This window comes from Pangasianodon hypophthalmus, chromosome 12, assembly GCF_027358585.1.
Source record: "Pangasianodon hypophthalmus isolate fPanHyp1 chromosome 12, fPanHyp1.pri, whole genome shotgun sequence".
NCBI lineage: Eukaryota > Metazoa > Chordata > Actinopteri > Siluriformes > Pangasiidae > Pangasianodon > Pangasianodon hypophthalmus.
In genome coordinates this window covers 6,726,096-6,752,844 of record NC_069721.1, presented here as the reverse complement: position 1 = coordinate 6,752,844, position 26,749 = coordinate 6,726,096, and the positions used below count along the sequence as shown (strand labels likewise).

The 26,749-nt window shown below is 38.6% G+C and overlaps 1 protein-coding gene and 1 non-coding gene across 4 annotated transcripts; both read right to left on the bottom strand.

The window, feature by feature from the left end:
• Positions 1 to 852: 852 nt before the first annotated feature.
• Positions 853 to 20,410, bottom strand: sgms1b (sphingomyelin synthase 1b). Of its 3 annotated transcripts, XM_026915438.3 has the most exons (7): positions 20,080 to 20,410; positions 16,085 to 16,124; positions 7,626 to 8,224; positions 7,407 to 7,524; positions 4,248 to 4,401; positions 3,651 to 3,817; positions 853 to 2,769 (listed from the first exon to the last, which is right to left on the bottom strand). In XM_026915438.3, exons 3-7 carry the CDS (start codon positions 8,048 to 8,050, stop codon positions 2,596 to 2,598), a joined length of 1,038 nt encoding a protein of 345 aa, XP_026771239.1. In that variant the 5' UTR covers positions 8,051 to 8,224; positions 16,085 to 16,124; positions 20,080 to 20,410; the 3' UTR covers positions 853 to 2,595. The 3 variants fall into 3 exon arrangements, with proteins under 3 accessions (XP_026771239.1, XP_026771238.1, XP_026771237.1); XM_026915437.3 differs by lacking the exon at positions 16,085 to 16,124; XM_026915436.3 differs by lacking the exons at positions 16,085 to 16,124; positions 20,080 to 20,410 and adding an exon at positions 11,173 to 11,280.
• A 6,097-nt stretch (positions 20,411 to 26,507) lies between these two features.
• Positions 26,508 to 26,579, bottom strand: trnap-cgg (transfer RNA proline (anticodon CGG)). The gene has a single exon. It is a non-coding gene; the product is annotated as a tRNA-Pro (tRNA).
• Between the last annotated feature and the right edge of the window lie 170 nt (positions 26,580 to 26,749).

The following is a 26,749-nucleotide window of genomic DNA, read 5'->3' as shown; positions in this document are numbered from 1 at the left end:
TCAGTACTTGCTGAAGGAATGCAACTCAATCCAGCAGGTCAGGGACTGTGCTGCATATTTCCCACACTCTCCACCAGGTCAAATGGGTCCTGGGATGATCGTCTACTGTTTTTCCTGTCAACAATGCTGCTGGGAAGTTGGACTTAAAATTGTGGAAAGAACTGATGAAGGCCAAATGATATATCCTCTAGGTACATTGAGGTTCACAGATTCAACACATGGGGACAAGTCGGTGTGGTTTGGGTCCACTTGTCCCCTTAGAGGAAAGCGTCCTGACTCTGATCACCTTTATCCTATTATGAAATACTTTTATCCTGACATGAGTAGTCTCCGGCCCTACCTACAGGGCATGATGGCTCGGGTGATAAAAATAGGATGGGAATGGGTTGATTAAAATGAAAATTATGCAAATCATATGCTTTGGCTTCACAGTTATCAGATCTCAACCCAACTGAACATCTATGGGAGATTTTCAAGTGATGTATTAGACAGTGCTCCAACACGACCATCAAAAAAACAAACAGAGGGAATTTCTTTTGGAAGAATGATGTTTTTCCATCCAGTAGAGCTCCAGAAACGTGTAGAATCTCTCCTACAGCACACTGAAGATGTTCTGGTGGCTCAACTCTGTACTAGCACACTTTTTCCTTTAATTTGTCAGTTGTATGCACCTGATCTGAGGTTGTACTTGGTAAATTGTTTAAGCATACTGACCAGAATGCCAAATGGCTATCGATAAAATTATTTTTAAACTCACAATTTTTTTTAGAAGGCACTGCATGTTCAGAGATGTTCATTCAGGTGCAAACAGACAGTGTGTGTTTTGAAATAATAACCACAACTTCTAAATCATTTTAGTTGTGTGCTAATGGTTGTCATTTATTTGCCAAAAAATTTGAAAGTGTTAGCAGCTTTTCTCATCATGTGTTGTACAGAACAGCTCATTGTTATCAGCTTATGAACAAAGTATCATCCTGCTCATTAACCACATTGGATAGGGTAGACATGATCAAAAATACTCTCGGCGATCAATGCACAAAGACACTGAAACTACTCTCCTGCCCAGTAGTCGGGAATTAAAGCAGAACCAAAGACACAGCCATTTGTCTTAGACAAAATAACAGGACATGAAATATGTTCCCATATTCCATTAAGAGGAATACTTCTAGACATATTGTAATAAATAAATTTAATATACAACAACAAAAACTACAACAAAACTGATTATGGACATTGGCTTGGTGGTCATTAATGGTTGAATATTTGGTAAAAACCTTACAGTCCTTATACAACATCCTAAGTTTTGGGTATTTCCTAAAACCAAATATGCTTTGCTGGTAAAAATGAGGACAAGTGCAAAGATAGTACAACAATCATTTTATATTTTTCTTATACACTTTATTCTTAACTCCCTGTCTATGAACAACTGCTGTGAAAGTAAATTCTAGGTCTAAGGAAATATGAAAGTAGACACTACAACCTAGCAGCTATCCAAATTTACCAAAGAAATAATACTAACATATATTGATGCCTTTACACTTACCATCAATTTCTACCAGCAATAGCTATTTACTACTTCTCATGTTTTCTTTCATATTTTAGTGCTAAATACCTCCAACCTAAATGCTGGATATTTCTGCCTTGATTTAAGGGGTCTTATCAACATTAATGTACCACTGATACCACAAGCTTAAAAACAAACAAACAAACAAAAACAAAAAAAACACACACACGCACAAAAATAATAAAATAATAATAATAAAAAAAAAGAACAAACACACAGACCACAGGATCTCTGTACAATCCTGGCAAGAAAGGCACTGAGGAAGTTTGTATCACCAAAAACAGTCTTTTGTCTCCTTTTGCTCTCCATGTAAAAAAATGTGACAGATTTACTCTGAAAAATAAATCACTATTCTTATAGAAAGCACATTTTCCAAATTTTGTGTTTAAGTGGATAGCTACAAAACTGCACTTCTCTTCAAACATGTCCTTCCCTGCAAGTCATTTTCTGAAAAATAATAATAATAATAATAATAATAATAATAATAATAATAACAACAATAAACTGCAGGATTCTCAGTTAAAGGGACACTTCTACATTTGAGTGAAGCAAACAGTCTGGAAAAAAACCCGCTGACTGGGGTAAACTTTAGATTCCACTCTGTCAAGTAGGTCTGTCATAAAACATGGCAAACTGGCTCAGTCTGTAAGCAAATGGAAATATCTGTAGCTGGTTCACTTTACTGCATGTTCAAGTAACAGACAGAGGCAGATCATCTACCAAGTTAGTGATTTGTTAAAGATCACATTACCACGTGACTACTTTTGGCAGGTGCTAGGTGCTAAACGCATTCATTAGTCGCTCTGGCCCTGTGTACTACACACCACGCATCCCATAACACATCCGAGCTGAAATGCGAAGGGAATGTAGGTAGTGGGTGAGGAATGAAATGCTTTGGACGATGTTTGGATGGCCAGATGGACCGGTGCGCCCTGCAGCTGAGCGCTAAAGGGATTGGCTTCATTTGTCACATGACCTGGCACTTAAGGAAAGTCTTTGAGAGTTTCGCTCTTCAGATTGAGCGTTTACGTTCAGTCAGAATCAATCCTGCTGTACTTCACTGTGCCCCACTGTATAGATCGCCACGAGAAGGGGATGTGGTAGCTGCGAGGGACGACACCTTGCACGTTCCGCTCCAGATACTGGAAAACCCAATACCACCACACGCGTGACAGGAAGTTGTTCTGAGTTGCTGCCTTGAGTTCCTGAACAATCAGAAGAGGCGTTTGGGTTCATTAATAAAGGTGAAGTTCACTCATACACCTCCAGCAGTATGAGCTGGTATTAAATATACAAAAATCACAATAATGACTGTATTAAAAAATAGTAACGCTTTACCTTAACATCATTTACTGCATTAGTTAACATTAACAAACAATAAACATCAGCATTAATACACCATACATAATTCTAATAAAGTTAAAACCTATATTATTTAATGCTTGTTTAAATGGTAAGAAAACACACATGCATTGACTAATGTTTATTCAATCAATGAGTAAAAACAAGTCCACAAATTAGGAAAAAATTAAATTACAGCATGTTCCTAAATGTTGATAAGTTACTGTACTCTGGTGTCCAGGTATAAATATTTAAATTTGCTATTCAGTTCTGGATTTTGCCAGTTAACAACCACAAATATGTAAATTAAGGTGTTTTATATTTTATATTGTTCACTATGGGATTCATTTTACTCACTGATTGTATGAACACTAGTTTTAATATTATGTTTTATTAATAAACTAAATAAGCCAAACAATCAGGAAAGTGTAGTTCCTTTGTTAATGTTACATATGCTGTAGTAATGTGAAGCATTAACTAAAAAAAGGAGTTAGATGGTATTTAAGGATTATTTTTATATCATATTTGTTGACATACAATACTAGATTTTTAAATTAAATACAACTGAAAAGTAAAATTGACATTTTAAAGAGCAGTCAAAGTTCTTCACGGCACTCCTAAAATAAGGTCTAAAAATATTGACTGTCCACAGTGTAACAGAGGAATGAATAGTGATGAGTAAGCATCCACAATAACAATAGTTTGTGTCAGATAGCTCTGCATTTGTCTGCTGAGGTTTACTTACCGACTGGTTAGCCATGGTGTGGTACCACCAGAAGAGGCGCGTGGTGATGAAATAGGCAATGACTACATCTATGGTGTAGTGATCATGAGCGAGAAGGATGCAGAACACACCAACGACGCAGAGTGTCCCACATCCCCAGTGATAGCACCAGAAGCGTCTAGGAGAGTCTGTGAGACACAAAATGGAGGGAAAAAGTTCCAAATCAGTGAAACTGCACTTCTTTCTATGTATTTTTTTCAAAAAAGATGACAACTTAGCCTTATGGAGGGCTTCTAATCTTCTGTTTTTATGTTAAGTACATAAGGAAACCTAAATAATCTTAGGCTGATGTGGAAAGTGAATGGACAATGATGAAGTGTGTCTCTCTCCATGACTGTTTGTGTTTGGCAGTATTTTATGGAAAAATGCAATGACTGACTTTTCTTCTGCTCACTTTTTTGCTAACATTTGCATGAAAACATTGCAATGCGACAATGCCACAGACACACTGACATGGCTATGTTCCAGTGCATGTGCTAAAGTCTAACACAAGGTGGCTCTGTCATCTGAACAGAGATTCTGTCCCGGAGTAGAACTGAGAATTGAGAATCTTCTTACACTCTTTAATGAAGAGATAGGTGAGGGTCAGCATGACCGTGTGGCCGCTGTACAGGTAGTCCCCGCACATGTGATGAGAGCCAGTGATGGATAAACCACCGCCGGCAAGCATCTTCATCACCCGCCACATCTGGGACTGCCAATCTCCATGTAGCTGTGGCACAGAAAAGAAGAGTGTATCGTGTTAAAGTAGCTGGTGACAATGAGCATTTTGACAAGGTGAAATCCAACCTCTAATATCTGCCGTCAACTGCAACCAGTGTAACTCACAAAAACAGCAGAATGGTTGAAATAAGGCTTTATAACATCAACATTTGTTTATTTATTAAAGAACTTACAGAGGTAAAGTTGTACATTTAAGCTTTATGTTACAAAGCACTGACACTGGAGGCTCCTTCTAAAACTATCAAATAAACATCTCCTCACTGAAAATGTCTATACATCAACAATTATACATGTTTAAATCCTGTTCATGTGGAGCGTCCACCATGCAAGACCTTCTATAAGTTACTATAGAAACGATCAACTATTAGAACAAGTGCATTAATATGTAACTGCCTTGTAGCTGGAACTACTGTCAGAGCTGCTTTTATAGAAAATTAATCAACACCTTCTGACAATCAGATTTGAGAATTCAACGGTGCTGTGGTTGTGGATTCCCTCGTTATAATACAAACTGATGCTCTGTACAATGAAAGATGTAACAGTGAGGAAGCCCACGTTAAATTTTTTTGTTAAAAATCCTTCACTGAGTCTGTGTTTACATTGCATTTCTTCTCACACTCTCTCACACTCTCTCACACTCTCTCACACTCTCTCACACTCTCTCACACTCTCTCACACTCTCTCACACTCTCTCACACTCTCTCACACTCTCTCACACTCTCTCACACAGCTGCATTCAGCAGGAAAGCAGGATCTGACATGTGAAAAAGGCACCGGGCTCGGCCCATCTGGTGATGAATGTTTCCCTGCAGGCTGTGCAGTAAGCACTTCCTGTTCCATGTAGTGGGTGTGTGCCCCCACTTCCCCCCACCCCTCAGGGTGACTCTCTCACACAAACAGAAACAAACATTAACACTCACACAGATACACTTGCCAGGGGGTGCACCATGGCAACGCAGTCACACTCCAAACAATCATCTCATTTCTTTATTACTCATTCTTCTGCATTCAGCAAGTCTTAATGGCTGCAACTTCTTTGCTTAGAGGTATTAGTCGTGTTTTTCAAGAGACATCGTGTCACGAATGAAAAGACGGCTTTCGAATGAAAATTAAGTACCGTATGTGCTGTTGTGTGCTGACAAGTTAATCATCCGCTGTTCTAAGAGTCTCTATTGGTGTCAAAGCCTAGAACAGGATTTAGAAAATAGAGAACTGCACTAACTGTACCACCTTAAGGTTCCAGTAAAGGGTCCCCTTTTCAAAGAATGAAACATGGCACAACTTTGGTAATTCGTTGTGCAACGTATTTCATTTCTGTCACACTCTGACCTCTGGCTTCTCATTTCTTCTGAGAGTTACTTTTACAGTCAAACCAACATGTACCATTTCCATTATTGCAATAAATTTAACATGACTAATACTGGAAATGAGAAATTCTGACATAATCAGATTTAAAAAAAAAAAAAAAAAAAAAAAAAAGCTAATGAAAAAAAAGAGTGGCAGCAGCATTTTAACCAATAACATATGTAATGTATTTACTTGCCACCGCTTACTAGCCTCTCCTCTCTGCTAAACCATCAAACATTTTAAAAAGGATGAGCACTTGAGGACTAAAGAGTTCTCCCTGGTCCACACGAGATTTATACAATCCTAATCAATGCTCAAAAAAATCATGAGAGTCCCTAGATGTAATGTCTCTAAGAATGCACAGTACTGATACTGCCATGCTCATTTACTTGTAAAAGATGCTCCAATACCAACATCTGCTACCATGTGAAATTATGGGATTGGAGCCTAGTGTGGTTTTCCGCAAATGACCAGATGACACGAAATGACAGCAATCTGGATGTATTTCACAATTAATGAACGCAATCAAAGAAGAATTAGGAAATAGAGCATCGTCTAGCAGCACACAACAGCAAGCAACGCTGCAGCAATAACAGCTCTTATCCATCATGTTATTCTTAATGATCAGTCACTTCCGGTCATTGACAACACGGGATTCCAACACAATGAACACAATGAAACATACTTTACTTACAGTCTCTGTTACAACTATAAGTAACGTAAAATTAACTGACTAATGTTATAAAGAGCGAGGCTAGCTGCATACTTACATGAATACATGTGTGTGCGCTTTTCATAGCCACTGTTATACCTGACATAATACAGAGCTTAATAAAATGCTTTGCGACATCCCTGATTGGTTAATATTAAGTAAGTTTTTCTTTTCTTTATCAGTATCGCTCCTGATGAGTATCAGTGCATCCTTTAAGGTCACATTATTATATTTCGATGATTTTTTTTGGTCAAGATTTCAGATTGTGCTTGCAAAAGAGTCCCGGCCAATTTTCCCAACTCTCAAAACCTGGCATCTCTCAGAATTTCTCATGAACAAACATGACTTCAGATCAAAACGAACATGATGACTGTTCAGTTCAGCTGCCACTGGTTATCGCTCTTTGACACTTCCCATCAAGATTGCGTTTTTTACCTGAGACAGGATGCAGAATTCCTAATAAATACTGAACATTTTAAATTGGGACTGCAACAACTTGACTGTAAGCAGATCAGATGGGTTACAAATGAATTTTACACACCTCATACCAGAGGATAATCCAAGAATATAATCACTGGCAGCGGTGAACTGACCTCCAAACTGGCCCAATTATCCTCTAGCGTAGGCATTAGCTAACTTAACAAGAGCAACAGCTTGACAACCTATGAACATAATTTTATATGCAAAACATTAAAGGAAAGGCTAGCTTGAGACAGGTAATGTTTATAAACCTTTTTTATTTTGTTCACTTTCGACACAAACTCTCGATGGTCACTTTAAATTTGGCCAAAACGTTGTTCTGCCTTCCAAATTGAACCTTTATCTCAGGTGTGGAAAGATTTACCCATGAAATGCTGGCTACCTAAGCAGGCTTGCACTATCAGTGAATACAAAAACTCTTACTGCTCTTGGATCAGTTTCAGAAGAATTTGTACCTTAGCTGAGCACTTAAAGTGCATCCCTGGAACAGGCAGAGTAGTGATGTACATGGTGATACACCGGTACAGGTACAGCGTCCCTACAATGAAAAGAAACCGCCGACCAACAATGGACCTGCCAAAGGAAAGACTGATGTCACCAGAGAACATGATCCAATACCTTTTAGAAATATGTGTGACTTCAAAAGTGTCCATTGTTTTTAAAAGAACACTTACTTGTGTTTCAAGAGACTCCACTGTAAGATCCATAACATCACCAGAATCATCCCATTAATCTCACACACGGTAAAAGCCCACTCCACACGGTCGAAAAAGTCAAAGAACTTATCAGGCAATGGAGGGCTCACCTCCTTGGGAGGCACACGCTCATGGACTACAGAAATCATTACAGTGGTTAAAATAAAGCAGCAGATGGCATATAACAAAGTCATGGCAGTCTTGCCCCACTCAGTGGGAAATGAAGAGCTGGGTGGGCCAGGGATTAGAATTCGCACCACTTCCTTATGAAAACCGTTGGCTAAGCCATTGCGCGTTGTCTTACTCCCATCGCCAGCGGCATGGCCATTAACATGGCCGTTCACGTGAGTCTCCATGCGCGGCTCAATGGTGACCTCTTCCCTGGACCACTGCGCTGTTTTCATGCCCGTCCCCGAGCGATCTGTAGAGACGGAATGAAGGGACCAGTGTAGAGCGCTAGAGGATGCACAGCGTTCCTTCAGCAACGCTCATCATGCAGAAGGATGGAGGCTGAAACCAGCTGTAGAAAACAAGCTCTGGATGTCAACTGGACATCATCTCCTAATGCATGGTTCTGCCTGCAAAGAAAAGACACATGAAGAAAACATGATAACCATATCTTAATCAGGGACAGGGTTTGGCTGTACAGGAGTATTCAGTCAAATAATATAAAATCCATTGTGTGAAAAAAAAAAATAATAATAATTATGTATCCCTGTAGCCGTACGTTCAAAATGACCATAATTTTCTGATAAATTGTTTACATTTTGCTCTTTGTGCATTAGATTTTGATTTCATTTTAGGATGGCATATAAACCAATGAAGTTTTTTCCCTTCGTTGGAGCAGGCAAATCATAAATTCATTAACTAACCCACCAGGCAAGTAAAAGCTCCAATGCACAGCTTAGTCCCATATTTGGTTTTCCCAGAATCCTAAGTGACAGGGCTGAAAAAGTGGTAGCTAACATAATGTAATAACATATGGCAAGATAGTTAGTGTATTAATAGACTAAGAGAAATGAACGAGTATGTCATCGTTCACTTTTAACATAAGTTTCTAATGTAGCACATTATACAACAATTAGCTCCACTAATTTGATTGGTGGAGCAGTGTTCCAAGAGTGCCTATATTTCCTATAACCACACTGGGACGTTTCACTGTGTGTATCACTCCGCTCGTCTTTCACACAGTTCTTGGAAGAGTGTGATTAGATAGATAGATAGATAGATAGATAGATTAGTTTCAACATTTCAAAAGCGGTGAATCACATGGCATTAGGAACTTGCATCACTCGTCACATTATTTTCACAGAAAGTAAATCACTATGAACCAAAGATGACAAGATGACAACACCACCCTGAACTGTAGTCTTGTGTATACAACGCACCAGTGAGCAAAGCTTATTGAAATGAATAAACAAATATTTCCAGTTCTTATAATATCTCCATGGTCGTAACTGTAGATTAAAATAACAGTGTATCAAGTCACGCAAGTACAACATGATCTCCGTTTGATCCATATCGGAGATGGGCCTAGGATTTTGGTGGCCTTATTTAAGTACATAAGCGCAAGGGGATAAAGATACAAAATGGCACAGAGACTGTATGACGTGTGATGACTTACGATGACCCTCAGAAACCCAGGCATTGATTGTTGTTGAGAATTTTTTTGTCTTTTTTTGTCTTTTTGTCTAAAATTCTACTGTAACTATAGTAATGTCCATGCAATTTTTAAAAACAGGAAGATAATCACATTGAATGTTGACAATGAATTGATGAAGTAATAACGGATTTCACACGCATTGACCAGGTTAACTGGATAATTGCGGACACAAACGAGATTACAAGTTGCTGCAAGCACAAAACCACTGCAGACGCATGTAGCATGAGTCAAGGAAATTATGCTGAGACTTTAGTTAATGTTGTCTTACAGGAAACTTTTGTGGAATACACTGCCTAACTAACTTTCTGCTGGATAAAAACCCAGACCGTTCTTTCCAAACCTCACGAGGTGAAACATCCTCTATCAGCCACACTCCTTTGACCTCTATAGCTGGAGAAATGTTTATCGGTTAACCGCTTTTAAGCTGAAGCACATGGCCTGCACTAGGAAGAATTTGAAGAACTTGTGAGTGCGTTAGCCAGGGTGTGGCAAGTCTGTTTACAAGTCTGTTCACGGAACAGGGGGAAGGGATGTCTCCCCACCACACATCTGCTTTCTATTACATAGCCTGCTCTGCACTAGTGTTTCATTATCAGCTGAACCACTGCACTGCATGTCATACACAGTGCAGACATTTTGTCCAGTTTTATCATTAGCAGGCAGAACTTTTTACTGTTAAAGAGAACAGTTATGCTTTACTCTTTCAAAACTGATTTTTTGTAGTTTTTACCAAGTGGTACTTAGACATACAACAGCATTCACATACTCCACAGTGAGTGCAGTTTCCTGTTAAAAGTCAATTCAATGGTGAAGAAATATAAAACCCTTTGTCCTCTGTCAGAAGAAAACTTTTGTAATGCAGCCGTCACTTTAACATGAGGAGAAAAAAAAAAAAAAATTCTTTTCATATTTCTCAGCTGAGGTTAATAGTGGTTAGCATCACATGATACTTGTTAAAGTTGTGCAACCAAAGGTTTGTGATGCACACTATGAAACAAAAGTGAGAGTGTGGTAAGCATTTGATGTCAAATGCTTTTTAAAAGAGCTCAGTAGAGACTATGTTAGTGTGACGTCCTACGAAAGGTCATTTAACAATAGGTAGGTTATTACGATTCACTGAAGCGTCCAGATAACACACCAGTTTCTCACAAGACATGCACGAAGAACAGAAAAAACAAGAGCTGTTATTCTTCCTTCACTGGTATGAGAACTCAACGTCATGGGAGTAATCAACCATTATTTAAAGACCAACACTCCTACTCAAGACTTGAGACTTGATATAGTCCGTCTTCTATACCTAAATAAACAAACCAATGTAAATCTTCCTTTCCTGTAGGTTCAAACAAGAATCATCAATCTCTTTTCTGAGTTTCTGAAACTCCGCAGTTAAAGCTTTTAAAAAAGGATTTAAATAAAAAAATTTTTAAAAAGTCACAAACACCTATACACTCGGCTTCATAATTTACAGCCACTACATACAGTAGCCACACACTCGTGTGTCTAATATAGCAACAAGCAGTTAAACTTTGACCACGGTCATGAACGTACAGTACAGTACAGTACATTTTCACATCCAGCTGAATAGTGGATACATTATTTCCAACATCTCCCAAGTTAATAAATAATTTCATAAGTTCTACAATTAACACCTACCTAATACCTAATAAGTTCCACAATTAACACCTGCCACACATGCCATATATATATATATATATATATATATATATATATACATATATATACATATATATACATATATATACATATATATATATATATATATATATATATATATATATATATATATATTTCACTCTCTACAGGTTTTCTCTCCTGAAAGGAAAAGTTTTCACTCAAACTTACCTCAGTCCTGGCTACAAGTAGCTGTTTGTGCTTCCCCATGTGCTGTAAAACTGCTGGTCCCTCCTCAACTGCTCATGCTTTCTCAGCTCACTCCCCACTCACTGGCCCCGCCCCCTCACGCTGATTGGCTCGGTCATGTTCCACGACATAGCCCTAGTTCTGGCCTAAAGCTGTTAGCTAGTTGCCTGGCAACAAGAAAGGGGGGTGCATATGTATACCTCTAATGAGTAAGCGAACAAGAATATATTTACTCGCTCTGTTGGTTGCTAAGACTGCTGGTCAAGTTCTGTTTTTATAAGCACCGCTTTCTGAGTAAGGCCATTCTCTGACTGGAAACATTTACTCTTCTCAGGAGTGGCATGTGTGGCATTTCTGTGAGCCTGACTCTCAGGTGGAACATTGATGCAGTTCCTAGTTTTAGAGTAGATGACTCTACCTCTAAGGCATTAGGTCACCATTGTAATGAACACTCCAGGTTCATTTTTCATCTTGCCTTCATCCTCCTCCATAGGGAGTGTGTTTTTCTAAAGCAGCATTCTCTTACTGAACCGGCTTCATTTTAAACAACGTACAAAAGTGGGCGAGACCTGAACCACAATGCACATCCGACTCTCACCTGTATTGGATTTCACCTGTCCCAGATTATCAGCCCCGTGAGCCAAGACACAAATACCAGAAACAGGGGTTTTACGGTTGGAAATTTTTACAGTGAGATAACCTGGTCTAAAAATATTGATTAATGATTTATGAAAGTCTTTGCACTTCCTTACTTCCCTGTACACAAAAACAAAAAGGAAATAAAAATCCTCTAATTTGTTCTGCTTTCTGATCAATCATTTCTGAGCACATGTTTTCCGTATAATCTCTTACACTGTCAGCATTTATCATGTTGTCTTTATAAGCTGACAAACAGAGTGGCTGTTAGGAAAGGTGAAACAATGAATTTAAAAATCTAACTAGTACAGAAATTGATAGTTGTTTGGTTATGGGCAGCAAAGACACCTTCAACATCTGAGCGTTTGATAGCCGTCGTGTAGGATAAAGTTTTGAACATGCTAGGAGTGGCAGCAGAGGTAGCGATGTAATGTGTTTACAGCAGTAGTGGATTAAACAGTCCAAGGGTTTTCAGTGCAGTCGCAACCACTGTGTGGAGAAACGAAGGTTGCTACAGTGTCATTCAGGGAGAGAAAATAATAATAATAATAATAATAATAATAATAATAATAATAATAAACAGGGAGACACTGTTAAATGAAAATGCATTATAATAGGTATTTTTAAAGTCAGCGGTGAGGAAACCGTCCAACCATACAACATGACTAACCATGAAACAACCAAAATGACCCCAATACTGGATATATTTCATTTAATGGAACACCTAAAACATAAGGTAATTCTTAATTATCTTGAGTAGAACAGCAGAAGCCATTCATAATTGACCTCGAGATGACATGACGGCAAAGAATACCAGCTCAGTTTTATTCTCCTTCTAAACTGGATGATAAGAAAGTAGGTATCAAGTTACCAAAGAGCCCAAATCCATCAGGATCTGAGGCATAAAATACAGATCTACAATAGCAAGCGCTGAACAAGCGAGTTTCTAAACTTGCCACTTTTTGCCACTTGGTGTCTTTAGTTTGGACCCATTACACAGCAGCGATTCTTAATGAAACACAAACAACACTCCTCAACCAGGATTGTCCCGAGTTCATTCCTGAGTCTGTTCCCATTTAAAGCACATCAGGCACAATGTTGCTTATGATCAATTCTTTTTTTGTTCTTTTGTTCAGTCAAGTACAACGTGAGAGGTGATGGGGTTATTTTTGACAGGTATTTACATCCCGAGAATAGTTCAGCTTGCACCAAATTCCCAACATGGCCACCCTCATGCTCCTTATAGTCCTGCGCTGTCTGCTGGCCACCATAATGCCATCAAGCTTAAAACAGTGTGTGTGCCAGAAACGGTCACAGTTCAGAGAGAAAGAAGATTTAAAAGTGTTTATAGAAGCGTCTTTAGGTTGCATAATTAACTGGCCTATTTCTTTGCCTTTCTTATTCTCTAAGATGACTTAATTCCCTACTGAGCAGCCAGCTCACATCGCTGGCCCTATTTAATGACTAAATACGAGACAAATGCTAAGCTAATGCTCCATTTTTGCAAACAGAAGCCTAACCAATGTGAAAGAAGTCATTCAAATGACAGCAGCTGAAACACTAAAGATCAATACTCTACTTTATTTTAACTATTGTAATTTCACAGTAGAATAGAAAGTTGCAACAAGAAGCAGCAGTGGGTCAAGCGGAGTTTGATAACACACACCATCACTGTTGAGTAGAAGACAAGCCACAACAGCCCCATTCACATACTGAATCACTCTCTGTCCTCCATGAATTCCTTAACACACACACACACACACACACACACACACACACACACACACACACACACACACACTCCATAAGGCTGAATCCAATTACCATGACCAAGCTAAACCCTGATAATGGTAAATTAGCTACAGAAGAAGCTTGGCTCAGAAACAGTATCAACCCAACCAGCAATGTGCAGGATTTCATGTTTTTTTTTTTTTTTTTTTTTTTTTATGTTTTCATGGTAAAAGCATTCATCCATCAGTTTCTAAAAAATACTCAAATCAGCCCATCTGGCACCAACAACCATGCCACGGTCAAAGTCACTGTATATTCATTTGTTTTGATAAATGTTCAATCTGTTTGTGCATTCAGAATGGACCTTCAAGGAGTTGTTGATGTTTTACTTGTCTGATTTTTTTAGCTTGACATTGGACTAAGCGTAATAAGCCCTGTTACCTAACATGAGTTCTGATCTAAGAGAATTACGCAAAAGTCATGGGACACTGATAAAAAGCTCTAACCCCTCAGAAACGGGCACAAACTGTTAACTACATGCAGGTTATTATCACGTATACAATGAAGCCAATGAAGCCAAATACAGGCCTCTTTCTTTCCTCTAATCATGTCCACGGTTGAAGAGGATGTGAATGAAAATGAACAGGACGCATGCGGCACAAAGTTCAACGCCCTGCTCAATTCCCTGGGCAAGCAGGATTTTCCACTGTTCAACCCCTATACTAATCGCAGAGTCCGGTTTCAAGTCTGCGGGGAAAGCAGGGATAAAACTCATGTTCAATATAAGGATCAAGTCTGCTGTCTGCCTTCTTCTGCACAGAGGTCCTTTATCAAATAAACACGTTTGTCTTGAGTAGCACAATGATTTCATCAGGGAATATGCAGCCCACGTAGTTTTGTGGTTTCAGACGCTCCTTTTATGACTTAATCATTTCCCACTTCATGAAAATGAGCAAGCACATGACACATCCCGGTTACAAATTAACTTTACCTCGTTATAACAAAATGACATGATGATAAATGTCCCAGACTTTTATACCACAACTAATCTTGATCACTCTTGACAATTGCAAGCAAGGACATTGAAACGCTGATTAAAAAATGACAAACTGCTACTTCGGAAGGCATCATATTCTCTGACGAACACAACCACAAATTCTGTTCATTATATCAGAAAATATAACAACCGCTGAAATAAATGAGCAAACTCCCCAAACTGACAAGAGAGCAAAAGACATCTTGTCTAGACTAAACGAAAACAAAATACTATGATATGATACTGGAACACCCTCAAAAACCTCATGTGAGTAGCCTAATTCATAGCATGTTTTCAAATTAGGCCTCTCTGAAAGGCAGGAAGGTCCTGATCCAATTCCTTGTAAGGAAATCTCATTAGTGATGCTCGAGGGCTGCGACGTTGGGCCTTAATTACATTCAAAGAGAAATTATCTCTTTAAAGATCATGGGATGTCTTTATTCGCTGCTTCTGGTTACTGATCTTTTCTCACATATGGTGAGTCAGAGTTAATAGGCCCGACTTTCTATTTTTGACCTGAAACATGTAGCAAGCATTAATCTGCACTGCGAACCAGCCCAGTGAGCACAACAGTACATTGTTTAAGCAAATGAGCAACAAGAGTCTAGTCACAATATGTGACAGGGCAAGGAAGGCAAACCTAAATCAGCCAACCAAATAGCAAACCAGTAAACCACAGGCAAAGTAAAACAGGAAATCTTGCACAACTGTGCTCGGGTGAAATGCTCAGCTATATTAGGATCACGTGCTTTTCACAAGCTCGCAGGTCTCATTCTTTCCATTAACACCCGAAAGGATCTTACGTAACTATAAACAACAGAAAACAGACCACCCAGTAAGCAATATCAAGTGAAAGAGAACTCATTTCTACTTTACCAGTTTCTAGTAGTGGTGTTATGGTTTGAAATTTGCACAGTAATGTAAAACTATCACAAGTTTACTGAATTATTGTAGTAATGGTCCACTTGAAAAAAGCACAAGCCTATGGTGAAAATTAAAGAAAAAAATTTATTATTTATTACATTTATTTATTTATTAAATACATCTTTGTACAAAAAGTCTTTGTGCATCCATGAATAGGCTATATAGCAAAAAAAAAAAAAAAAAAAAAAAAAGGATCAAACAATTTTTTTTTTCTTTTCTTATTTTCGACGACATCATGTACAATAAAGTTACAAACATGCTACAAGCAGCAGTAAAGGTTTTAGAGGTGTTTACAACAGTAATGGATTAAACAGCCAGAGGGTTTTCAGAGGACTCGTGACACCTGCGCCAAGAATTTGGCAAAAAAATTTGGCAATTTAAAAAAAAAAAAAAAAAAAAAAAAAAAGAACAGAGACAGTAATAGACAGAAATGCATTTTAATTTAATTGGTATTTTGAAAAAATTAAGAGTCAGGTCACCATCCAATCATACACCACGACGAACCGTGACACCACCCTAGTTTCTAGTAATCTTTGTAAAAAGTTGTCTAGTAGTGAGTTCAGGTACCTGCAAATGCAATCATCCAATGGGCTTCTTGAGTTCTGACCTGAAGAACACAACACAAACAGTGAATCCCTAACCTTGAGCCAAAGACAAGGCAGAGTTAGATATTAACCAGGGGTTTGAAGGAACTCTGATAAGAAAATCTGAATATTGTTATATATTAGTTAAAATAGTTATACATTATCTTTTAAAGTGTACCACACCGAGCTGCTGTTTCACATATGTAGATGCGTTTCAAGTACAGATGTGCCTTCTACCTAAGTTTGTTATTCGAGTATCTGTAGGAATTAATAAAGGTCGTTCAGTTAAAATTGGGGAAGGTTATGTCAGGAAGGGTATTCGGCATAAAAACTGTGCCAAATCAAATATGCAGATCAATGATCCGCTGTTGCAACCCCTAACAGGAGCAGCCGAACGAACAACAACATTCAGTTAACTACTAAGAGAAAGAGGGGTAAATTGTCGTCAGTGTTGTGTAATCACGTCAGTTACTGAGTACTACACTTAACACTAACGGTTGACCTTCTACCGTCTGAATTTTAAAAACTTCTCATGCAACCTTCAAACCGACCAAAAGGTCAGTCTTGGGTACCAGTTTTCTAGATTTTGTAGATTAATAAATACTTTTGAATGTAATGGAATATTTTCTGATTTGAGAAAATTTTAATGAGAAAAAGAGTGTGTCAGTGTGTTTAACATAGTTGTGACCGCTTGAGATTTTTCCAATCCTGATGCACACCTCTAACTTACACATCAGGAAAGTACAGCTGTCTATGTTAAATACTGCCAGATGTTGTTTTTCTTTTTCAAATCTTCATGTGGGTATAGAGCATAACGATTACGCAAATAGTGATTTCTGTATTCAAATACTGGTGCCTAAAACAGTTACCTTGGTTCTTGAATATGTCTAGGAGTGAGTGCTTCTGTCGTGACATAGGGTGGGGCTTTAACCAGTTGTTTTTAAATGCTATTGCAAGTTACTTATGAAAGATTTTATAATGTGGGTTGTGCTGCTTTGCTCCCCACAGCAAAGGTTAATCTGACTGTCGCAAGAAGCAAGCAGTAACCAGCCAATGAGAACTTTGGGTGAATTCAGGGAAAATGCATCCAGGAGTGAGTTTACACGCTCACTAAGGGTCTCCACGTGTGTCTCTGACGTTGATGGTTGTGAACCAGGTAACTGACTAATGTTAAATACATAAGTAAAACTGTAGGCCTTGTTAAAGGGGTAAGACTTCTATGTTATGATGGCTGTGTAGAATATTTTTAAGCCATATCAGAAATTTGTGAAAGGTTCTCTGGCCAACTGGTATACTTCTTTCAGGCGTGATAACAGGAAGAATCTGAGCCGGTGTTTAATCTGTGCTCCCACCAGTTTGAACCTAACTGTGGATTTCCAGGGCAACTCATAGCAGATCAGAATCAACATGATTTAGCATTTTTTTTGTCCCTGACTCAATGATTTTTTTTCCATTAAAAATAAAATTTTAGTAATTAAATGTGTATAGTTTCCTCTATAATTTACACACATCACTGTGTGAGTTTAGTTTAAAATGTATTTACATGTTGTAATAACAAAACAAGGAAAAAGATAAACTTTTTTTTTTTTTTTTTTTTGCATACCTAACTCCCCCGTAACTGTCGCATTGTCACTTTTTCTGGTGTGAAAACAGAGGGATCTTTGCTTTACGTATACTTTAATGTAGAGCTCTAAATGCAGTTCCAATGTGTTATCTGAACTTTAGTGTTACTACTCCTTAAAAATATCAAGCTGTAAGCCAATACTGTGATATCTCTATACCACTTTATCTATAGAAGGTTATGCTTCTATTTAATCACTGTCTTCTGTTTAATCACTGCTTACGCAAACACACAAAGCCCATGTGACCTCCTACACCTATAGAATAACTCAAATGCTGGTGTTGAAAGAAGGGTTCTTAAAAGAATTTATTCAAAGTGAAATGTATTGACAGTGTACACAGAGTACTGCTCACTGCCATTTCTGACTGAAAACTGATAAATGGTCACAGTGCACTATGGGTAATACACACAGCTACTGCGACTATCCCAGATGAACACTTGAAAAGAACAACCAACAAGAAAACATGTTCCTTTCCCTGGGGAGGTGGGGTAATGTAATTATCATCAAAGTATCTCTGGGATTTAAGTCCCATCTGTAATATTTTACTGACCGTACATGCACACATCTGGAAGGATTACGCCATATTTTACCTTCTATAAAATGGCCAGGAGAAATAACCCCAGGTAAATATATACTCCATCTAAGATAACGTGTTGGTAAAAATTCTGTTTTGTCCTGTGGGAATAGAGGTTTCGCCCTTTTTCTGCAGCACGGAAAGAATTTAGTTTGCACTCTTTTATCACCTCAAGCCAAAACCAAACTTAAATCAAGTATTCGCCGCAGAAAAAAAACAATATAGACGGTCACATGAGAAAAGCGTCACTTCCAGGGATGTTAGGTAAGTTATTGAGTTCCTAGCACAGGTATACAGCCTACATACATGTCATGGTCATGTGACCTCCTAATGATCATGCGCAACCTACAACAAGTGGTTGTAATAAGGGTCAAAGCAATGTGTTTGTATTAAAATGTGGTATATGGAATTTATGGCATGACACTCGTGTGTACATTGTGAAGACATTCCCAACTCGATCTAAACGATTACAATAGCATTACTTAACAGACACACATCTGGAAATTGTATTCAAGAATGCTAACTAGACATGAGCTCTAGTATTTGGCATAGTTTTGCGTGCATGAAGGACATATTTTGCCTGTTTGATGAGAAAAAGCTTTGTTAGCTGAATGTTGGTTTAATGGTAAGTCAATTTTTCTGAACATAAGGTGGCTCTAGGTCCAAAATAACCCAAGCATGTGAAGGCTAAGTGGCGAGGTGTGACGGTTATGAGTCGCCATTTTGTTTCCCTGAATGAAAACAATTTGGAAAAAAACACACCCGAGAGATCTCTAATGAGCCAAAAATCACCACGGGAATCAGACTCCCCCATCATACACCATAAATCATTAATGAGAGCATTAGCCAAGTTAGGGGTTTCATCTGAACCGGAAATGTGTGTGAGTAAACACAGGTAGATATAGGTGTGTGTGGGGCTCAGACTTCTGTAGGAGTGGGAAAAAACATTCCCATTAACTAAGGCTTAATCCCATACGTGTTCCTATTAGTGCACTGCACTGGGTGTACAAGTCACTACGTCATAAGGAGTAACCAGTCATTTGGGATTTAGCCTAAAACAGTACAACTTTATATGATAGCTTTATCGTACTTTTAAAAAAATAAATAAATAAATAAATAAATAAATAAATTTTTTAAAAAAGGGAAAAGGAAAAAAAGCCACCAATAAACATCTATCTAGTTTTAACTGAATGGTGCATTTCATTATTCCTAGTGGTTGAAAACTAACAAACGGTTTTAATCAAACATAGCTTACGTAGATTCATCTCAAGTGTTTTGGCTAGTAGGGAGTTAGAGCTCACTTCAAAACAAATGGAAATAATGGCTCAGCAAAGTACAAATCATGCAGATTTGTAGATTTTAATCGCTAACTTATTAAAAAACCCGTACTTGTAGGTGTGATATGACCTGCATGGGTCTTTCTTGTTAGTGGTCATGAGTGGAAAACAAAAGGCCACAGATAGCATTTCACCTCAGTTTGGAGGCTATGGTGTGTAAAGACGTGTACGTGTACATGTACGTGTACGTGTACATGTGCGTGTACTGGTTCAGCTGTGAGTTACATTCAAACAGGTTTTTATTATTTTTAGCTACATGCACTAGACTGTCAGATTCTTTAGGGGAAAGTTATAGCAAATGATCAACAGCTGATGAGCACTGAGATGTGTGCTAAAAAAAAAAAAAATCACACATCGAGCTAGATAACGTCCCTGTATTTTCATTAACTATGAAAACGCGCACAGATGTATGTTAAAACCTGCGAAACATCCCATAATAACCTACCAGGCATGAGTCCCTTCCCTGGCTTTAGTGTGTCTCGGTGGAGAACATGTCTGCCACAATCCTGCTCTTTAACTTTAAAGATGTCTTGCAGCGGCGCGCATAATCCTGAAGCTTCTTCCTTTCCGGTGTCAGCCCCGTGCTCAGGTCAGCATGACGGACCGAGAAGATAACGTTAATGGAAGACGGTTTTGTGCGCCGTGGACACACTCTTTAGTGCGGTAGTATGCGGTTTTGGATGCGGCCCAAGATTCCTCACTCGGCAGGGGTGAAGCGGTTTCCAGGGGGCGTGGATTATTTAACGAACAGCTCCTTGTGTTCCAAACCGCTGTGTAGAGTCCCTCGATGCGATTCGCTCCCTCGCTCCCTTTACCGTTACGTAGGCGCGTTCACGAGCGAGAGCGCGCTTAGTGACGTGCGCATGCCCGGTGGAGGGAGGGGATCGGGGGTTGGAGGGGGGAGAGAGAGAGAGAGAGAGAGAGAGAGAGAGGGGCCTTAGCCATGCTATGCTACTTTGGACCGTTGCATGCTTGTCAGTAATGTAGTCCCAATGTAACTATCAAATAAAGGCTCGGTTTGCAGTGACTTGTTCTACATAAAAACACTGTGGCTCTGTGTGAAATCACACAGAATTCTGGGTCCCCTGAAAGGATAGTGGTGTAGACTACTACATTTAAGCAATCACATGAGCAAGAGTGTGGTTATACTAAATATCGTAGCTAATCACAGCCTTGCCGATATTCAGTACAACCACGCTCTAGCCCATGCGATATTGCTTTTATACAACATTTCTATAAACAAGAAATTAATATCGAGTAAGTGTAGCGATGATTTTGAACAAGGAAGTGGAATTTTTCGTGGTGAACACAGACGAGCAGAGTGATACACACAGTGAAACGTCCCAGTGCGATTATAAGAAATACAGGCACTCTTGGAACACTGCTCAACCAATCAAATTAGTGGACTGGAACTAACTGTTGTATATATATTAAATATACGCGCCATATCCACCTTGTACTGGGGGCGCTGCTATAAAAATGATTATGGGTACAACTTCCACCAGAAGTAGTAGCGCAACGTTGACTGGCTTTCGATGTGAAATTACAACATACAAATATTAAGTGAAAGACAATCAGAAACATTTTAGGGGAACAAAGGAAAAATAAAAAAGTTACAATACCCTGGTTGCCTAAGTGTGCACACCCTTTTATAATTGGGATATGGCTGTATTCAGAATAAACCAATCACATTCAAACTCATGTGCAAAAGTAATTATCATACACTTGTCATCAATTAATTTATTCTGATTAAATAAATCTGATGAAATAAAGACCAGCTGATTCTGAAGGATTTTCTTGACATCTTGGTTTCATCTGACTGCTGAAGCCATGGTCTGCAAAGAGCTTACAAAGCATGTACGGTATCTCACTTGTCGAAAGATATTGAGCAGGAGAGGGGTATTTCGAAAGAATTTCCAAAACATTAGATGTACCACAGAAGACCATGGGGCAGAGAAAATGGGGCAGCACAGTGACATTAGCAAGAACAGGATGTCCTTCCAAAATTTACAAAAGGACAAGACAAAAACTTACCAGGGAGGCTGGCAAGAGACCTACAGAAACAATAAAGGAGCTGCAGGAATATATAACAAGTACTGATTACGCTTTGCATGTGACAACAATCTCTCATATTCTTCACGCCTTGGCTATGGAGTAGGTGGCTAGACGGAAGCCACTTCTACCCACAGTGAAGCATGGTGATGGCAGCATCATGCTTTATGGCTGCTTTTCTTCAGCCAGAACTGGGGCTTTGCCCTAACAATTTGATGGATCTAGAATGTTTTTGCAAGAAAGAGTGGGAAAATATTGCCAAGTCAAGATGTGCCATACTTACAGACTCTTACCCAAATAGACTGAGTGGTGTAATAAAATCAAAAAATGCTTCAACAAAAAAAATTAGTTTAGGGGTGTGCACACTTTTGCAACTATGTTATTGTAAGGTTTTTTTTCCCCTAAAAATGTTTCTGATTGTTTAACAGGGGTGTATAGATTTTTTTTATATCCACTGTATGCTGTAGCATTACAAATTTCACTTCAGTGGAACCAAGAGACTCAAACCTGTTCCATCATGACAATGCCCCTCTGCACAAAGCGAGGTCCATGAAGACCTGCACTCTAAAAATAGTTGGGTAAAAACAGCCCAACTAGTAACCCAATAAGGGTTGGTATAGCACCTTCCCAATGTTGGATTATTTTTAACTCAGTGCATTGTTTATGTTTCTCTACCTAGCCTATTGGGTTAAAAATGACCCAACTTTTTAGTTACCATGCATTATTATTATTATTATTATTATTATTATTATTATTATTATTATTATTATTATTATTATTATTATTATTATTATTATTATTATTATTATTATTATTAGTGGGTCCCTGGAGGACTAGTGGTTAGGCCACAGTGCTCTCACTGCTGCAGCCTGAGTTTGATTCCCGGCCAGGGAACCAACCCCAGGCACAACATTGTGCTCTCAGTGCTGGTCCCCAACCCAGATAAAACTGGGGAGGGCTGCATCAGGAAGGGCATCTGGCGTAAAAACTGCGCCAAATCAAATACGCGGACCAATGATCTGCTGTGGTGTTCCCTAATGATGGGAACATCATTAGAATTATTATTACAGGCATAGAAATATCTTTTAAAAAAATACTTTTATACTGTATAACACTGTGGTCATGGTACCTTGTAAGTGGTAATTTACAAGTTGAAATAACATCATTTCCCACCTCGGGATGTTCGACATGCCAAGTGAAAAAAAAAAACATGGACACCTACATGAAAGCATGTCTTTTTTTTGCTCTCTTAGAAAATGTAAAGCTCATAAAAAGCTACTTTAACCGCACTTTTACAGTTATAGGCCTGAGTGACTATTTTACTGTAGTGAACTTCAAACATTCATGCTATATTTTGGACTGAAATTGCAGCACTGCAACAATAGTGGACAATATTGAGTAGTGTTAGCAACAAGCTAGCCGGCTAGCATTAGTGATAACTCTAATGTTGATGATTACTTTCTAAAATTTCAAGCTCAATTGGAGTTTTTGGTGGTTTTTACCAGTTGTAGGTGGGGAATTACAAGTTGCAACTTTGTCTCAAATGCATTTATATTTATTGCTGCAATTTGTAATCACACACGTGTAATTCTACTAGACTGCATGGTGCAAAAGTTTGTTGTAACATTTTGCAACCGACTGGGATGAGTTTATTTATTTATGAATATTAAAGAGATGGACATTAAATACTTCAAATTAGTCAACAACGAGATATGTATCACTAACTTTATTTTTAAGGAAAGCAGCAGGCTGGAATGAAATCAGCAAGCTTCTGTCTGTTAAACGCTAGACCGTTAAAATTTAAAATGTCTTCACAAGACCGGAATATCAAAACCAACATGTTGGGTTGTTGCCAAATTAACCCAATAATGAAACAAATAACTGAACTAAACTACCCAATATGTGTAACCCAGGGGTTGGGTTAAAATAACAACCCAACCTTTTTGCAGTGTGGTTTAAGGTTGGAGTGAAAGAATTTGAGTGTCCTGCACAGAGTCGTGACTTTAACCCCACTGAACACCTTTGGGGTTCTGCACCCCAGGCCTCCTCGCCTTCTTGCCCGACCTAACTAATGCTGTTGTGACTGAATGAACACAGCCAAGCTCCAAAATCTAGTGGAAAGCCTTTCCATAAGAGAGGAGGTTATTATAAAAGCAAACTGGGGACTAAGTCTAGAATGGGATGTTCAAAAAGCACATATGAGTAGAGTGGTGGTACCTCATAAATGCTTGTGGTGGAGCTATTAAGAATCAAGGCAGCTAGTTAACCTAGTTAGCTTGCTATTAATGGAGCTGGCTAAGCCCCAAGCATCAGAAACCTGTACAACAATCATGCTACTAGCTATTTCACTTAAAACACTCACTTTTCTTCAAAAAGAAGATGGTTCTTAGGGCTCCTTCACTACTCCTTGTCTCTTTGCTGCAAAAATAATAAGCGATTGTGACAGTCAAAGTCTCCAGAAGAACTGTGGTTGGTTCTGCACGATGCTCAGTAAAACTTACAGTTAATTTCCTTATAAAACTGCACACACTCTACCTGAGACTACTTTTTTTAAGCGAAGGATTGTCACACCAAATATTGACTTTGTTTCATGTATTACTGTTTACTGCTCTTTATAGTATTTTTTTTAATATAGAAACATTTAATTTCATTATTTTTGAAGGCATCTTTGCTCTACTCTAGGTTAGATTTAGAAACACGGAAACACAGGGCGCAACATTTCTGAAAAGTTTAATTTTCTACAATAAATTCTAAAAAAAATGAAAGACTTATTTTTTTTCTAAGCGTGAAAGTCACAAAATAATAAATTGACAGCAGTAACATTTTATATTATGCACTTTATGCTTTATTACTTAATATATTGATAGCCTGGTTAGTGGTATACAAAAATCTCTCAAATATCATTATTGCCAGGCGGCATGAACACAGTCATTGTCAAAGGGCGTGGTCACCATATTGGCCTTCACCACATACTGCATTGTTGTATTTTATTTTATTTTTTTTTGTATCACTTCCATGAGACCTTGGCATGAATGAAGTAGAGGAACAGCTCAGGGAAGAAAAAAAAATAGAATGGTGATAAACACAAAGAAAGAAGAAAGACTGTCCATTGTATACAGGCAGTATTAACAGCTAAGTGAAGGCACATTAGTGGTGATTATCATGTACTGTTTTTTAATTGCAAATAATCATCATAGAACAAGAACAGTATTGGTAGAGCAGCCTGAGAGTGACGAGACAGATAAAAGGCAGAAAAAAACACAACAACAAAATGACAAGTTAACAGCATAATGAACTTAACTGTCATCTGAAAGGTGAGCAGATGTTTTAAAGTATGTAGTTTGCTGTGGGTGTGGAAAAACTACATACACTTAGGCACCTGGATAACATAGTCATAGCCACTCCTATGCTCCTTTGATATTAGTTGTTTTGATTTGAAAATAGAAAAGCAGTAATATTTTCTGAGTGCAAAATTGGGAGTTACATTTAAATAGTTAAAATGCTCTATGTTGATATAAAAGTTGCGCATAATATCTGAAAATTAGAAAATCAGAGTTATGTTACTATATATTTTGGTGATGTAACTACATAAATAAAATGTCTGTTCTCCTCATGTCCATGTGAGTTGCCTCCAGGTTCTCTACTTTCCTCCCACCACTAAAAACATGCCAGTAGAAGGATTGGCGTCCTCATACCCCAAGTGTGAATGAGTGTATGTGCATGGTACTCTGTTATGGACTGGTGTCATATTCAGGATGTATTTCTGCCTCATGCCCATTGTTAAGATTTTCCTGTTTCCTTTGATTTTTTTTTTTAATTCCTTAGCTGTACAAATAACCTAATAGATTGGTAGAACGTGATTTTTTTTTAAGCTGTGGCCTTACCAAAAGTGTATTAAGTGGTTGAGAAAACCTATTCAGAAAACTGACTTCTGGTCCTGAATGTTTGCTTATATTTGTATGATCAGTCATCTTATGGATACCCTACAGGCCATTGTAGATCCTGGAGGCAGAGCTTTGTGAAAATGGGCGAGAACTAATCTTACATCATGCGCCATTAAAATGTGAGTTTGACTTGCTCTCCATTCAGTTACTTGAGAATGGGCAGGGCCAGCCACTAGAGCGCCTCAGAGACATCTATTTATCATACTGCTCATCCTATACAGCGTAGCGAGTCTTGATTGGGTTGGTACAAAGATATTACAGTGAAAGAGGGTACAAGTCACCCATGTTTTCTTTTGAAAATCTGTAAGACTTTACTGTTTTAACACTATTTAAAAAGGGCTATAACTAAATTAACTAAATACTGTTGGAAAGGAGATAACAAAGAATGTTCATTGAATGTTCAATGTGACTGATTTAGTCCTCTCGCACCCAAAGCGAGAATCATACCCCTAGACCAACGAGACAAACCCCCTGCATGTGTCAGTTGCTGCACCCCTGGAATTTCACTGGGCTCTGTAAATGTATGTCTATACAGTTCTGCAGGTTCATGCAGGTTCATTGGACTAACTATGTCTAAGGGGCTTTTGTGATAAACAGACTAGCATCAACAAGCTCCTTTATCAGAGGTGGACTGTTGGACGTCACAAGATGGCTTTGGACTAACGATGACGGGAAGCTTGGTCGTAGTGACTGGTGTCCGAGCAACGTGGCCCTCGGTTACAGAAGGACAAGATGACAGAAAAGCAAGGGCTCAGCAGGGATTTGAACCTTTTGGGACCTCTCGAGAACCACACAGCCAAGCTAGAACCAAGTAGACAGTAGCCAAGGGTTCCTTTAGTTTTAACCACCCAGAGGTAGCCTATTTGACGTAAAACCTGGGCTCGTCCAGGATTTGAACCCGGGACCTCTCGCACCCGAAGCGAGAATCATACCCCTAGACCAACGAGCCAAACCCCCTGCACGTGCCAGTTGCTGCACCCCTGGAATTTCACTGGGCTCTATAAATGTATGTCTGTACAGTTCTGCAGGTTCATGCTAAACTTTTCAGATGGTTGCACAAAATATTAAGGTGAAATAAGGTACAAGTCACCCATGTGTTCTTCAGCAAACTGTCTGGCT

Coding starts and splice junctions, on each gene's coding strand:
- sgms1b (XM_026915438.3), bottom strand. CDS start 8,050: ATGAAAACAGCGCAGTGGTCCAGGGAAGAGGTCACCATTGAGCCGCGC. Junction 7,525..7,625: donor TGGAGTCTCTTGAAACACAA/GTAAGTGTTCTT, acceptor TTCCTTTGGCAG/GTCCATTGTTGGTCGGCGGT. Junction 4,402..7,406: donor ACTTTAAGTGCTCAGCTAAG/GTACAAATTCTT, acceptor TCTGTGCCACAG/CTACATGGAGATTGGCAGTC.